This window comes from Lonchura striata, chromosome 5, assembly GCF_050655825.1.
Source record: "Lonchura striata isolate lonStrDom1 chromosome 5, ASM5065582v1, whole genome shotgun sequence".
Lineage (NCBI taxonomy): Eukaryota > Metazoa > Chordata > Aves > Passeriformes > Estrildidae > Lonchura > Lonchura striata.
In genome coordinates this window covers 65819297-65835689 of record NC_140707.1, presented here as the reverse complement: position 1 = coordinate 65835689, position 16393 = coordinate 65819297, and the positions used below count along the sequence as shown (strand labels likewise).

At 43.5% G+C, this 16393-nt stretch overlaps 1 protein-coding gene across 4 annotated transcripts; it reads right to left on the bottom strand.

The window, feature by feature from the left end:
• Window positions 1-3629: 3629 nt before the first annotated feature.
• On the bottom strand, window positions 3630-14168 carry CLBA1 (clathrin binding box of aftiphilin containing 1). Of its 4 annotated transcripts, none has more exons than XM_085580859.1 (6): window positions 13787-14168; window positions 12708-13390; window positions 9139-9287; window positions 7291-7420; window positions 5415-5528; window positions 3630-4409 (listed from the first exon to the last, which is right to left on the bottom strand). In XM_085580859.1, exons 2-6 carry the CDS (start codon window positions 13161-13163, stop codon window positions 4242-4244), a joined length of 1017 nt encoding a protein of 338 aa, XP_085436985.1. In that variant the 5' UTR covers window positions 13164-13390; window positions 13787-14168; the 3' UTR covers window positions 3630-4241. The 4 variants fall into 4 exon arrangements, with proteins under 4 accessions (XP_085436985.1, XP_021410168.3, XP_085436988.1 ...); XM_021554493.4 differs by having other exon boundaries at window positions 13842-14168; XM_085580862.1 differs by having other exon boundaries at window positions 13950-14168.
• Between the last annotated feature and the right edge of the window lie 2225 nt (window positions 14169-16393).

The following is a 16393-nucleotide window of genomic DNA, read 5'->3' as shown; positions in this document are numbered from 1 at the left end:
TGTTGTAGACCTCTAAAATAAGATCCTAACTCTTCTTCAATGAACTTTTAAGGTTTGAATGGAGGCAGAATTGCCACTTACCCTCATTTTTAGGCATTTAAATAGAAACAAGCCTCTTTATGTGCCATTTTAAGAATTACATCAAGTTCCCTCCACTTTAAGGGGAAAAAACATATAATCTAGATTGATGCATAACTTTCACTGATGAGACTGCACTGGCTGCTGCTTACAGATTTCCCTTTGTCATGGAACCTGCTGACCACAGTGTGAAAAGCACAGGTCTGGGAACTGCACAGAAACCCGGTGGTGTGACCCCCCTGCCATCAGCTCTTGGAGTGACTCGTTCCTGAGGAAGCTGCAGCACGGAGCTGAGCCTGTGCCTGTGGCAGCAGAAAACACTGCCTTTCCAGGGTGTGCTGCACTTCAGTGTTTTAAGAAAATATTTTTGAAGCTTTCAGTGGTGTAGGCTTTCATACACTTGAATCGGTTTTAGCCACGCTGAAAGATCTGAACTTAAAAGCATTCAGAGCAGCACAGCTCAGTGCAGCGCTGCTGCAAACAGCTGCCTGGGGAGGGCTGGGTGCTCTGTCCAGCTCTGCAATCTGTGTGCTGGAAGGGACACTTTAGAAGAGTAATTTTCCAGCACAAGCTACAGTAAAATACACAAAGTTAAATAACCTATCCATTAGTTCTGTGAGGAAGATGAGTTATAAATTAGTGGCAAAACGAATTTTGAGCTGTTCAATGTTAGAAGTGAGGCACTGAGCTCTGAAGATGCAGAAGTGTATGTAGAAGTGTTAATAAAGTAGGTTTGGGGAAGCTGGAGGATTTTTGGCATTTCAGGATTTGCCCAGCATTCACAGGCATCTTGCCTCGACTAAAAAAGCTAAAAATGTTGCAACTTCATTCCATACATTTTTTCCTCATCAGGGCCTGCTTATCCCACCCAGCAGAGCACTAAGCCAGGCTGGCTGTGCTCTGGCATCCAAGCTGTGCTGTGGGAGGTAATATAGGAGGTTCTCAGACATATTTCAGTAGAAGGAGCAAAAACTTTTTCTCTTTTGAATCTTCCAGAGTGGATCTGGAAAGTTAAACTTTGATCCACAGGGAAATTTGGGGGTTCACAATTAATTTGCAGGTAGCTCAGTTGGCAGCCCAATTCCCTTTGCTGTCTTAACTGGAGCAGGCATACTCCAGGAAGTCCCATTTTTTAAACTATTAAAGCTGATCTTCATAATTAAAAACCACCAGAGTGCTTTTAAATCCTGCAATGACCTTGCATTTTGAAAAAAAAAAAAAATTTACAAAATTTATTTTTTTTGTTTTTTACTCCAGCTTCTGCATATGCAACCAATGGGGGGCTTATAGTATGGTTAGAAATCCTTGACTGTCCCCCCTCTTTGACTATTTTTAAAATTATTATTATTAATGAAATTCTACATTTTAGAATATGCATTGAAAATTTTTCAGTCTTTCACAATGAAGTTGGTTTGAGGGGGTTTTGTCTGAAGAACATTTACAGCATTCCTTCCACAAAGGAAGCATTTCAGTAGTCACCCTGCTGATTGGAACTTTGTAAAACTTTGTTCTGTGGGTCTATTTTCCCTCTAATCCCAGCAGAAGAAAGAGGCATTCCTGCCTCGTGCTGCTGTGCAGATCTCCTGCCTTGCTCTCACTGTCACCTTTTCAAAACCCTAAACAAATGTCAGAAGTCTGCAGTATTTGCTTTCCGCAAACGCCGAGTACAGCAACACGGTCAGTTCACCAAAACTCAGGATTTCACAGCTGAACTAAGAAACGGTGAAATTTGTATCTTTAAACTGTTGAGTACAGAGTGATATTTCCTCAGCGTGCCACTCCCAGAGCTCAGGCTCGGGGTGCCTCTGGAGCGGCCGTGGGGACACGGCGGTGCTGGCACCCCGGGCTGGCGGCCAGGGACAGCGGAGCGCGGAAGTGGCTCACGGCAAGAGCGGCCGCTGCTCGTGCAGAACGTGTCACAGCTCCCACGATAACCACGGGAGGCGAGGCTGAATTCTAAATTCATTCGTTGCTACAAAATATGCCTGAAAATGTCCCTATGGTTTGTCCCCTGATCTTTTGTCGGTTGAGAGAGTCTGGTTTTGTCTTTGTGGGTACCCCAAATGTGCCGGTTGTGTCCAAATTTCCACGGGGGCTGGAGGGTTACCAGAACTGCCCAGCCTTGGAGCTGAATTGAATTATCTTGCTGCTCCAATTTTGCTAGTCTTTTCCCCTGGAATGGTGAATTTGTTCATCTCAGGTTGGAAATGGGAGTTACAAGGTCCCTCATTTATCTGACGCAGCCTTACGGGTAGTGAGGGCTCAGGTGGCCCAAAGCACCTGTCCAAAAGAGAAAGACCTGGAAGGTGGAGCCCATCACCTTTGAACTCCAGTAGTTCATTTCCCTGCTGAATCACAAGGGCTGAACCCTTTTTTCTTTCCATTCTGTACCTTGGACAGGGCTGTAAAACCTGCTAATGTGAGGGAAAGATGACGTATTCGTCCTTCTCCCAGGGTAACAGCGCAACACATTTTTCCATACATTCATCCAGTGCTCACAAAAGCAAAGGCAAAGTTGAAAGCCCAGAGGAAAAGAGGGTCTGGTGTATCAGTGAATGTTACACACACTATCAGTTGCCCCCTTAAGCCCCTCTGCAGGCCTCTGCTTGTCTGGAAACATAAAAATGGGATTTTAATCTTATAATTGATTTTAATAATGTTTATTACTAACCTCAGCTGTTCATTCACCATTTAATGACAATTTAACATTTTGTGAGCTTATGACTACAACCTATTTAATACATGTTTATGAGCTCTGAAAGAATATAAGGGAAACTGAAAATTTATTCAAATCTAGGTTAACTGAAAAAGTTAATCCTGTTCTTGTATACAGATGAAGTTTCTAGTTTGGCATTGTAGGACTCCCTCCAGGGCCAGGGAAGCTGCAGAGCCACTTTAAAAGAACATTTTTCCAAATGCCCTGTTCCATCTACTGAGTAAGCAGGACAGAGTTCATCCCATGCTAAGAACACTGAGGTATCATCAGCATTACCGAAATTATTGCAACAACTGTTATGTCACTGCTGAATAGTTTACTAGATTAAGGGTTGAAGTCTGCCAGTGCTTTATAGTATTCTTAATTCTAAGAACAGAATATGCACATCATTAACTGATGTGTTTAACTAATTAAATAATTAACTGACTTAGTTTCGGAACACCTAACTTTGTTCGCTGCTTTCAACACATAAAATATCAGTTGCCATGCTTAGCAACTCTTTAAAACAAAAAGCCATATACAATTTTCATATTCAGAATGGCCAGAGCAGGAAATAGATCAGTAACTTGTGTAAAAGTTACTGCCAATGAATAAATAAAGCTGTTGCAGTTGGCAGGGAACCAGCACGGATTCTCCTGAGTGACAGTGAAGTGCATCCCCTGCGGCACTCAGGCATTCAGGAAGATGGGCAACAGTCAATAGTTGCCATAAAATTTGAAAAGGGCAGGAATTTACACCATTATTCAAGTCCTGAACTGCAACACTGCTGAGCTTATACGAGCAGGGTAAGCGTGGAGTAAGCGTGGCTGAATGAACCCAACGTGTCCTGTGACAATCAGCTTCAACAAGGTGATTTATTTCAGCCAGAAATCAATCCCAGAATGAAGCATTTTGCTGCTTCACCCCAGCAGGCTTTACCAGACAGAAATTAAACCACTTTTATTCTTCTAAACCCCACTGAAAGTCCCCAAATGAAGAAAGGCTCTTCTCATCACACCCAGCAGTGGCAAAGCCACAGGTCTAAGCTGATCCAAACTGGAGCAAGAATGAGGAGAGATGGTGACAAGGCACCTTACAACACACCTGAGACTTGTGGGATTTTGGCAGGGAAAAAGGGTTTTGATCCAAAAGGCATTAAGGTCTGAAAGGTCAGCAGTTCAGGAGAGTCCACCAGAGTTATCTTGAAGCGTGGTTGCAGCTGCAGCATTTACTGTAAGAGACACAACTCTGCAGCAAAACTTAGCATGGCAAAATTACAAAATTTGACTTAACAACTAAACAGGAGAAATGTCTTCAAATAACGTGGCCTTAGGTCCCTCATATACAGCATTACATCACCTTCCTAAACAATGTCTGTGGTCTGTAGTACCAAGTCAGTAACAAAATTAAGATAAACTGCAATCCGTCCAAAAGAAGGAAAAAAAAAAGGCTGAAAATTGCATTTAGTTCAACAAACATCACTACTGAAAAATTTCATTTTTAGGTTGTGTGTAGAAAAAATCTGTTTCTTCCTTGGGATTGTTATATACTGTGTGTTTTCATTTGATGATGTGGTCTTCAAAAAGAGGTTACAGGTGAAAAGGTGACCATGTCTGGAGTCCGGTGGCACAGAAAGCTGAGTGAAAAAGGAAAACTTAGTTAATTTTTTCCATCCTATAGGAGGTTAATCACTTTGCATATGCCAACCTAATTTTTATAAATTTTCATTAAAATAGTATTTTAAAAATTAATTTTAAATTGTTTACATGGAAAAAAACATAAATATGAAGATAAATGGAAAACATCCTATTGTAAGATTTTACTTACTTTAAATTAGAAATAGCAACCTATGTCTTTTAATTAATTTTTCTTTGAGATATCAAGCTGCAGGATTTGTTCTTTCCCTTATGAGGCTATCCCCCCAAAAATATTGTCCTTCTACCTTAATTTTTACCACAATTCTTTTTTCTTTTATTCTTTTTTTGTCTACTTCAAACCACTTCTCCTTTGTCTAAACCCTGTTCCTGTATTTTACACATTTACAGTGTGATTCAGCCACTGTGATCCCTCCATCACATACTCACTGAAGAAAGCAGAACTGAGTTATGAAGGAATAAGCTGGACAGTCTTTTTAAGTTATATTTCTGAATTTTCCAGCCTATCATCTCTTATGTAAAGGTTCCCAAAACATTTATACACCTTCACTGTAAAAGCCATGAAATAGAACAAAACAGAGCAATGAAAGTGTGCCTCAAACTATCTGTCTCTACAGTGACAACAGCTGCTCAGTTTTATTCTGCACTGAGGAAGGGACTTTGGGTTTAAGTCTATTCCTCCAAAATACCTTGCTAAAAACCAGAGTGAGGTGACTGAGGGGTTTCACAGCAATGGAGAATGACACAATTTTCCTTCCAACTTGCATTGCTACAACAAGAAACAAACCAGTGCCAAGGTATCTTTGCTGAAGCAGTCAGAGAGTTTTAAAAGACCAAAAACCAACTCCACATGCAAAAGTTGTACCAGCACCAAGCCATTCCATGAGAACATGTGCATGAGAGCCAGTACATGAGAACAGCAGGGAGGAAGATGCTGAATACACTCCGTGGCTCTCTGAAGTGCTCCCTTCCAGAGCAACCCTTACCTTGGTCTGGATCAGTGTTTTGCAGTCATTAACACTGAATCCATCAAATCTAAAGTCCTCATCATCTTTGACATTTGATTCTTCAAAAATATCAGCTTGGTTTTCTGAAACGTCCTAAAAAAAACATAATTTACATTTTATTTATTAATTTATTGATGCATTTCTCTCTGATTTCAATGCATACAACATAAAGAGAAGTTGCCCTCAAATAACAACTAAATTTTACTTTCTGAAGCTGTGTTTTATCATGTGTCTCCCTTTGCATTAAAACAATTTAATGGCAGAACCAGTTCTATAAATGATGCCTTACATTTCAGCTTTTGTATTTTTCAGATTCTGTACTACATTAGTGTACAACTCTGAACTCTGTATAGAATGCTAGTTAGCCTTCTTCACATTTTGGTCAGACTCAACAATCCTTTTAGGCCTCAGAACCAAGGTCAACACAGCCACAGGCCCAAAAAGTATAAATAAAAGTAAACTGGGGAGAGAATCAAACCTGGGGAACGTGACTTCATCACCTGAAGCTATAATTATACAATTAACATCTGATATGCAAACTTATACCTGTCTGAGAAAACTGGTGACTATTGTCCATCTTGGGTGTAGCCAGTGCAAGGCTTTGCACTGCCCAAGGAGTATCCTTTGAAAGCATTTTAATAAATACCTACTTTATTCTCTAACTCTGTCTAGCCTCTGTTCCAGGTAGCCCCTCAAGGCATCAGCTACACATATCAATCTGTGACTTCAATTAATAAAAACCCATTTTTAATTAAAAAAATAATTTCCAATTAGCATTGCCCTTAATTAGCACCAAGGCATTGCTGAGAAATGCCTCTTAATCAGATTTGCTAAAAGCAATACAGTTTTCCAGTAGATAAGAAGTAATGATGTAAGTTTAAGCTGCATGGACATTGATTTAATGCTGGGGGCAAGAATGGAACAGAATGGGAGTTTAGTTATGTTAGATAAATGTGTCTGATTCTTTCTCTGCTAAATTACACTTCTACAAAGTGACTTTTTCAAGTGCAAAATAGATTTTTACCTTCAGCACCATCCTTCTGTTTGCATATAACTTGCATGAAAAGTCAAATAAACCCCTAAAATCATTACCTTGCCAACCCCATGTTTCAGCATTCAAATAATCTGTTGAAATAGTTACTTCTGCAAATTACATGTGACTAATTAATCCCAGCTAAATAACTGAATTCTAAACCATCCCTGACACGTGTACCTTCTCAAAACAAGAGATTGTTAAACAGAGACATTTCTATTTGAGATCTTTCAACACTGCTGGTTTGGTTTCAATCCAATTTGGAACATATTCTCCCTCAAGCCTTACAAGAAACAGACAGAGGAATAATGTGAGGAAAGGGGAAGTTGAACACACTTTCAGTTTCTTCACAGTAAAATCACCCTGTAATTACTGTAACAGCCTCTGATTCAGATCTGATTTTCACTTAACAGAAAGTGAATATAGATGTTAGAGGCTAGCAGTTTTCATGCACTCTGAGCAAAAAAAGTAAACAATCCTACTGCACACACACCAGGGAGCTGGTTCTCCATCTCTACCACCTGAAAGCTACTTCTCCATCTCTACCAAAGCTGGGTGCACCACCTAACAACAGGGAACTGTGTCAGGCAGACTCCACTGTAAGGACAATTAAAGTGTGATCCTGCACAATTTCATAGTTACACATGAAGATGAGAAAACACTAAGCTATTGTCTTAAAGGCTCCCTGTTAAAAAAAAAAAACAACAACCTTGTGACTCACCCAGATCTAGTCCCGCATGCATCTGCATGTACAGCTTACAGAAGATCAGATTCCCAAGCCAGTGTATCTGCTGGCAGATTGGAAAACCATTGTTCAATTACCTTTTGATTTGCATCTACTCCGAGAACCCTCAAGAGTATTTCTTGGCAATGAGATTTACTCCAGGGATGTCTTGAGCTGGGGGCATCATCAAAATCTCTGAGTGCTCTCCATACCTTTCCAGAATCCATGCTAGGAAACAAAACACACTTTTCAGGTTTTCAGCTGAGGTTTCCAGTGAACATATGCAATAGTTATTTTCACTGCATACAGCTGTATACTAACCTTGATTTAACAAGAAACTTGTCTTAAAACTCTTTCTACACTTGTCCAAACTACCAGCCCAATGCAATAATGAGCTGGCATGACAATTAGTGGAAGCAATGAGTCAGCAGAAGTGTCATTTATGACCAAAAATAACTTATGTATACTTCTAAGATTAAAAGAGTAAAAGGAAGTAAAAGGAGGGAACTTCATTTCTGACCTTGTAATATATAGAATTCTAAAAGTGGCAGTGGATTGGAGGATGAAATTTTCACCCCTCCATCCACACTGGTCAAACTTAACAGTTCATCAATTCTCTCCTCCCACAAAGAAGAATGTAAAACAATCATTATTTACATGACAATGTGTGAGAAACTCCAATAGAAATATGTAAACATCAGAGGTATAGAAAACTTTCAGAAGAACTTTAAAACTTTTGAAAGAACAGGGTGACACAGAAGTGTCTGTGCTCCTCAGATAAGAAGGGCATTAGGAGCACATCTCAGAGGCTGCTTCTGCCAGCAGCTCGCAGTGTTCACTTGTTTCTGTGAAATGTGGGCAGAGTTCAGCCCTGTTAGTTCTGCACTTTGCCTTTTCTGTCTCTCAAGTCTTTCTCCATCCCATAGGTCACACTCAGCCCTGCAGCCCTGTCCTACAAAACAAGCCAAAGGTGCGAGAGAGCTCCCTTGACATGGCGCTTTGGATTCTGACACTGCATTGATCACACTTAAAATTCACTTGGGCTTTACCGAGTTTTGCAGTTGTCATTACCTTAGTTACTCATCACAGTAGATCAGGAAATTTTTGGTTTTACCTGGCACTCTGCTGTAATAGTGCCGTCCCCTTTACAATTATATTTCTCCACAAGTTTGATGCTGATTAAAATATAACACATATGCAGGGAACTTGGCTGAAAGGTGCCCACATTAAAAGTTTTACCTACATGTCTTCTGAGTCTTAGGACATTCCTCAAGTAGGTTCTGACACTGAATTCTAGACACAAAGCCTCCAATTATGAAAAAATAACTGCAACGCTGTTCAGTAACTGCTCTGAAGCTGCTCATCCCTAAAAAACATGAAACAGAGCTAGAAGTGTTCCAGCTGTTGCAAGAAAAAGCTTAGTTAATTACACTAATTGCTATTAACATAACCCAGGAAAGAAGCCAGATGCACCACAGGTTCTGAAGCACATCTAGTTAAACATGAGAAGAAGTTACCAACTGGGAAAACTGAGGGGGGAGGGAAAAAAAGCAAGTTGTTAGCAGAAGCAGCAGCTTCCAATGATGAAGAAATAAGTGGGATGTGCTGTAAAGAAAGGACAAGCAAACAGGAAGAACAGGCTGCCTGTTGGGTTCTGGCATTCCAGAGGCTTAGTCATAAGGAGGCACACCAACAGCAGGAAAAACCCTAAGCAGGAATTTGTAATTTTGATATATTCCCTTCATTGTTTTCCAATGGCTAAACCACCATCCATTTCCTTTAACAACGTGCTACAAAACTGGTAAGATCTGTACACTGAAAGGCATAGTATTAAAAGGTTTTTAAGTGCACAACTGATTTCTAAATTATGAAACAGTGTAATTGATGAGGAACCTTTTCTTTCCTTTTTTTTTTTTTTTTTTAAACTGTTAATCTAAACTCATTACCAAAGTTGATTCTTCAAAAGTTCAGGAATCCAAACATCTTCATTATTTGCATCAAGAACTTGCTCTAAGCTTCTTATGCACTCCTTGGATTGTGGTACAAAGACTTCTGGAAAGCCCAACTTAAATATCTCCACATAGCTGTGGTCTTCCTAGGAAAAAAGATTTTTTTATTACATACATCATACAAGCCATGCCCATAGTTAATGAAAGACCTAGTCCAAAGATTACAATAATTCTAGAGATTGTTTTATTGTTTTTAGAATTTAATATTAATAGCAGAGGCAATTAGCTCATATTTCAGTGTTTTGAGTATTTTGAATTAGAGGAATTAGAGGAAGCAAGAGTCCCAGAGTTTTTGATGAATCTAACTTCCCTGCTTCTCAGTTACAGACTTGCATATTTAACACTTGGGTCTCCTCCTTCTGCTCAGCTAATTCAGTCCAGGTCAAATCTGATGTATCAGTTCAACAGCTTGTTTTGCTAGCTCAGCATTCAAACACTCCTAATTCAAATGTAACACACCTGCCAAATGCTACAGTTACCAAGAAATACTTGCACTGTGCAAGTCTGCAAAAAAGACGGGGTGAGGATGTTTCTGTATCCCTGCATTTGCACCAAACTTTTTCCAGCCTATGTGAAAAATCAGAGCCAGATTTAAATCTTTGTTCCTCCTGAAGCAATGATGAGCAGGAGGTTTGGAAGACTGACCACAGCACAGAAGGGATCCACACAGGCCCAGTGGAAGTTACCACTAGTAAGTAGGGTTATCTGACAACTGAGAAATACATATACAAGGAAAATCATGCATAATTTACATCCTATCCTAGGGGCATGCCATCTGGTTCAGAAGCTGTATCCTTTTATTCCTTCAAGGAATGAATTACTGCAGTTTTCCAAATAAAAGCAAATTAATTGACTTTGCCACCCTGCCCAGGGACTGCAATGCAGGAGCAGCAACACTGTGAAAACTCAAAAATTGAACCAGTCAGTTTGGGCTTTTTGCCCAGCAATCAACAATTTAGTCTGAAAACCCTAAGCATGGATACTGCATACTTCTATAGTTTCATTTAATTGTAATTCAAACAGCTGAAATATTTCCACAGTCTCATTACTGAACTCAGACAGGTGGGGTGAATAATGAGAGAATATCTAAGGAGAACTGGGCAAAATCAAGAGAGCTGGTAGAAGGCTTCTGCACTCCTGACCATGCTTCAAGAAACAGAATTTGTGCCCCATGCTGCTCCCTCCTGAAGCAGGGCCTTGCTAAAATCCTGTCCTGGTGATTCACTGCTGGGACACTCAAAGACTCCCGGGTAAATTCCTTTGAATCTTGCCCAAAGTGTCACAGTACTTTCAACCAATTTGTAAATTATTTCAACAGGGATACAACATGGAGGATCCTGAGGGATGCTCGAGAATCAGAACTCTGTGAAGTAACACTTGCTAAAGCATACATAGTCAAGGAAAGAAAAAACAATTTCCAGGTAGGCACCAAAACTGAAGTGGGATGGAAGTCAAGGAAAAGCCAGGCAGCTGCTCTTGGCTTTGGGATGGGGGAAGTTACAGCCCCAGGGAGTAACTTGGGAAGCAGAGCTCTGCCTCAGCTGCAGCATCTCCTAAGAGCCTTGGTGCTGCTCCAACACATACAAGTCACTGACTTATAGTTCAGCCAAGACAGATTGAGAGATTTTTTTATTACCTTTATTACTGTCTATTTCAGTGAGTGTTTCTGAAACAAAGTTTGGGTATATTTCCATTTATCCTGTGGCTTTCTACTAATTATAAAAAAATCAGTGTACAAGGTTCACATCAGTACTTTCTGAATAAATCCTCTGTATCCTATTATATCAAAATACCCCATGGCTTAAACACATGCACCAGTCTCTCTCTCGAAGGCCAGTGTTTAAAGAGAACATGAAAAATCCTCAAAGTGCTCAATCATGTAGGCAAAATACCCAGCTAGTGCAAGGAAATTAATGATTGTTTCCATCTTAAAACACATGATTCTGATCCCAGTTGATGTCATTTAATTAATTGAAGCAATAAATAAATAAATCTCAGGTCAAACCTCTGACCTGAGATGATTTCTAGAGGTCTCTTCCAACCCACCTGACCTTTTTTCTATTGATCATACAGAAGCCAGACTGCAAAGATTTTATGATCTCAAATTAACAATGCAAAAAGCAAAGGGTTAAAGGACAAGCTACACATATATTCTACATTCCAAGGAATATCTAGCAGCTCTGTGGATCTACCTTGAGATGAGAAAAGACAACTTGAAACTCTAAGCATGGTTAACTCATTTAACTCGTACTGGGCATTTCCTTCTGCCTTTAACAAATGCAAAATAAAGAAAAGGCTTCAGTAAGATTAAGATCTACTGCTTTTGGAAAGAAACCAAGCAACCTGCTATATCCCATTTCAGCTTCAGTCATTACAACATTCTCTTTCTCCAACAGAAGACTTCTTGTCCGCCACTTCCAGCATTACAAAACATTTGAATTCTTTGTTTGTGCACACCAATAACCAGGTATTTTGTGTATCTACATTCAATCAGTATGAGTAGCTTTTCCCACCTGCATCTTTGTGCTTTTACTAGCAATACCTCTGCAACAAGTAAAATTCCTAGGCAAAGGGCAAGAATTTCTGTCTCCAGAAAAGTCTCAGTTCCCTACACATAGTAAAACTCACCCAACAGACTACAAGCAGTAAGTTATTACTGCTAAAGATTAACCCCATGGAAGTCTTAGCTGATTGTTCTCTTCTTTCAAATGTTGTCATTTAGGAGGAAAGCAGTAAGAACAAGTGGATTTTGTTCTGTATTTCTACATTCTTTCTGCCCTTTTGTTACTTTCCTTCTCTCTGCTGATGCATGTTTGGTCCACATGGAAGCACATTTGTCCCAGAAATGTATAACTCTTTACCTGATCCCTTTTTTTTTTTTTTTTTGTGCTGATAAGAATTCATTACATTATTTACTCAGAATTTTAGCTCTAACACTGTAAGAGAAAATGTTATATCCTGTGCTAAAAATGAATTATATTATTTCTACTAGTGTCTTGTGTGTCACCATCACACTAAAATTCCAGACAAATGTTGATATTATCCAGAGAGTATACTAAATAACAAAAGACATCGGTTTTGCCAATTTCTAACTCAATGGCACATGAGTTTACTTCAATAAGTTTGCTGGCAACTCACAGAATTTCTGTCCTCCTTCCTGATTTGTTGTTTCTTACTCTCTTTCTTGTCTAAATGTTACACTTCATGTCCTTCAGGGCAAGGTTCATGGTGCCTACGTGCTTACTTACCTATCTGCCTATTTATTCCTAGTGCCTAGAGGCAAAATAGTGCATTACATTCTTTAAAGCTCTCCAGCAGGACAGCTTAAGTCTTTGTCAAACACTGTAAAGAAGTTGCTTTTGTTCCACTTGAGGTAGCAGCGAAGTAGCTGCACAGTTTCTCTGCATGTGCAGCTCTACGCTCTAGAGAGAAGCCAGACACAAATCCGGAGGTGTTGGAAGCACAACACAAACCTTTCTGCTCCTTGCCTTGCTGTGAACACGTACCTCAGCCAGAGCAGCCTCCTGCATCCCAGGGCACAGAGATGATGGCTCAGCACACGCGTGGGCAGCAGAAACGCCACAGCCTCCGCCGCCGAGCTCCGGGTCGGCTCCCCACCTTTTTGCTGACTTCACTAAAACTTCAAGGTTATGACTGAATCTCTCTGATTTGTCTAAAGACTCCCTGAAGCCTTCAAAATCACCCCAGGAACCGCTGGGTTCCGAGGTACTAAAGCTGCTCTCAGAAAACGCCTCACAACTTCTTCCTTCGCTGTTCATTACAGGGAGGCTTTGCTGCGTTGTTCCAAGATTAAATATTTCTTCATTGCTTGTTCTTTCATTCCAGTTACAGCCACTTTCATGGAGAGACACGCCACCTGCCTCAGCTGCCAGGTCTTTTGGAGGCTCACAATGTAGTATGTCTGTATTACCAAGACTTTCTACCACCGAGAAGTTCTGCATCTTTGTCCAAGAGAGAAAAAATAATTTGTTGAAATCTGTACTGCAAAAAGGTTACTGAAGTTCAGTTGCATCAGAAATATGAGTGTTTCCAAAACAAAATCAAATTCTTCATTTCGCCCCAAAGAATAACAACACTGCTGAAACAAAACAGGATGTCCTTCAGCCTCCCCTCCAGTACTCGGCATGTGCACGTTATTCGGCCTCCCTTTCTGTGGAGAGTATTATGCCTGCAAAGAAAGGATTATAAATAAATACCTCTGTGATAAGGCCTGAGTAGGAATAAAGATAGCCGATAAGTTAGGAGAAAGAATGCCTGGGTTAAAATAAATACATTCCACCATTATCCACTGAAAACTGCTGTAGGCAAAATTATTTAAAATTTACACAAAACTATCTGCCCACACCACAAGAAAGCCATTAAATTAGTGAACAATACTCAGCAAATACATAACAGAAGTTGCTGACTGAGTACACTGGAGACAAACTAAAATAACTACAGCCAACATCCAACACTTTAAAAATATTTTCTGTGACTACTTCATCCACCTCGTGCAAACTCAAATAATGCTATTTCTGCCAGCATGCGCTGCCGCATCCCAACAACTAGAATCCTGTAAAAATACCGTGTTTGCAGCTGCGCAGGTTGTTGAGGCAGAGCTAATAAATTCAGTTTGGCACCTGTAAACGACGCAGAGGGGTCATGTTAGATTAGCCCCGTCTCCTCAAGCGTGTTCCCGAGCTGTCTCGGGGGGCGGGTCACAAACACGCACTGAACGCGCCTCTCACCGACCCGCCGCGGTGCTAGCAGAGCCCAACGCGTGTTTTTCCCCCGCGTTTCCTTCGTGGGCGGGCCGGGCACAGCCCAGGGGTGCCGCAGGTCCCTGGCCTGCCCTCGGCGACACGGTGGAGCCCCCGGGCAGGGACCGGGCGGGGCCGCGGTGTCACCTGTGCGGGCACGGAGCGGCCCCGCCGCCGCCCGCAGCTCGCCGGGGGCGGGCCGAGGTGTGCGGGGCGGGCCGGGGCGAGGGCACCGCCCGGGGACAGCCGAGCCTGCATCCTCCGCCCCGCGGAGCGCAGGGAGCCCCAGCGCATCCCCAGCGCCCGGCACCGCCCGGGGACAGCCGAGCCTGCATCCTCCGCCCCGCGGAGCGCAGGGAGCCCCAGAGCATCCCCAGCACCCAGGGACAGCCGAGCCTGCATCCTCCGCCCCGCGGAGCGCAGGGAGCCCCAGCGCATCCCCAGCGCATCCCCAGAGCATCCCCAGCGCCCGGCATCGCCCGGCACCGCCCAGGGACAGCCGAGCCTCCATCCTCCGCCCCGCGGAGCGCAGGGAGCCCCAGCGCATCCCCAGCGCATCCCTAGCGCATCCCCAGCGCCCGGCACTGCCCGGGGACAGCCGAGCCTCCATCCTCCGCCCCACGGAGCGCAGGGAGCCCCAGCGCATCCCCGGCGCATCCCCGGCGCATCCCCGGCGCATCCCCGGCGCATCCCCGGCGCATCCCCAGCGCATCCCCGGCGCATCCCCAGCGCATCCCCGGCGCATCCCCAGCGTATCCCCGGCGCATCCCCAGCGCCCTCGCTCTGCTTCCACCGGCGCCTCTCCGTGCTCGCCCCCGGGCCCCCTCGGGTTACACCCGCTGGGAAGAGGCTGGGCTTCCAGCTGTGAGGTGAAACAGAAAAGTATTCACTCTCTTTTTTTCTCCTCCCCCAGCTTCTTGGTGCAGCCTGGCAGGCTAAGGGCGCACGGTTTGGTGGTGGGGGTTCCTGTTTGCCTTTCATTTGAGACTAGCTAAGATTCCCACAGAGTTGCAAAGTTCCAGGATACGGATTTTAAAAAAGTGACAATCAGTCCACTGATTAACAGAACCTCAGGATTAAACAGACCAACACAACCCTCTTCCTCCCTCTCTTCTTTCACCCCCCAAGGTATTTGGGTGTCTCTGCTGAGGCTGAGGCTTGATCCCCTCCCGACAGGTACAGCAGAAGCCGTGGGTGCAGTGATGCTCACGGGTCACCCCACGGCCTGGGGACCATCCCGCCCTATCCCAGCCACCTGGCGAGGAACAGAGGTAATAAAAAATATCTCTGCTCCCAGGCCTGGGGGTGAGAGGGAATGACACCGAGAAAACTCCTCAGCTCCCTGTCCTCAGGCTGAGTTAAACATCTGGGTAGTCCCAAGGAAGAGAGAACAGTTGTAAAAGCAAGGAAAGAGGTTTTCTGGAGCAAGGCCCAAAGTAAAAAGCTTTTTCTAGGCGCTACAGTACATATGTTTTCCAGCCCAGACACAGACACATGCACTCCTCCCACGCATCTGACTCTCATTCCCGGCTGTAGTGCTTTATCTGAGGGCAAGAGGCTGGATTTGGGAGCCATGCCCAGACACAGAGCCAAAGAAACTTTATTGGCAACTGCCTGAGAGGGTTTTTTTCATTTGTTTTCTTTCTGCTTTGGAGTGGTTTCCTGCCCTGCGTGGCCATCCCGTGGCAGCCGGCAGCTCCCAGGATATCGGCCCGGCTCAGCTCCTGGGGACCTCCTGAGGCTCTCCTCAGCTCTGAAGGGAAACCAACATTTTTTTTTTTTGCAGTGACTGAGATTGTTCTGCTCAGCTTTACACTTTCAGCTTTATCTTCCCGAAGGAGAAGGCCAGGAACGGGCGGCACAAAGGCTGAGGTGATCCTCTCCTCTCCCTCGCTCCGCGTCCGGAGGGGAAGGGCTGTGTGGGTTTTGCAAGCTCTGCCGAGTTCAAGGTGGCTCTGCAGCACAGCAAGGAGCTGTGCCAGAGCTGGGGATCTTCCCAAGCTGCCACAGGCCTTTGACACCAAACTGTGGGAACAGAGGGAAGCTCCAGCACTTTCTTTCCAGAGTAACATCAGAAACTCTGTGAAGGGCTGGCCACGTAACGCTGCTGTTTGTGAATCCCCAGCACACCTGACAACCCACCTTGGGAAAACCAGTTGCTAGCCCTGGGTCCCTGCACTGGAACAATTGGCTGCAGCATCTGCTGGGTGTAACCACGGCTGCCTCCTGCTCTCAGGCAAACACCGCTGAAAAGCCACACAAATGCAAGAAAAACCTGTGCTGGTGTGGTGTTGGAAGGTTTTCCCTTCAAAAGGGCTCGGTGTGAAGTACAGCTGCCCTGCAAAGGGGATTTCACCTGTCCTCGTCTGAATTCAGTCCTCTGGACTCAGCTGAGGGTGTGACAGCTGCTGCTGGGATCACCAGCTCCTGCT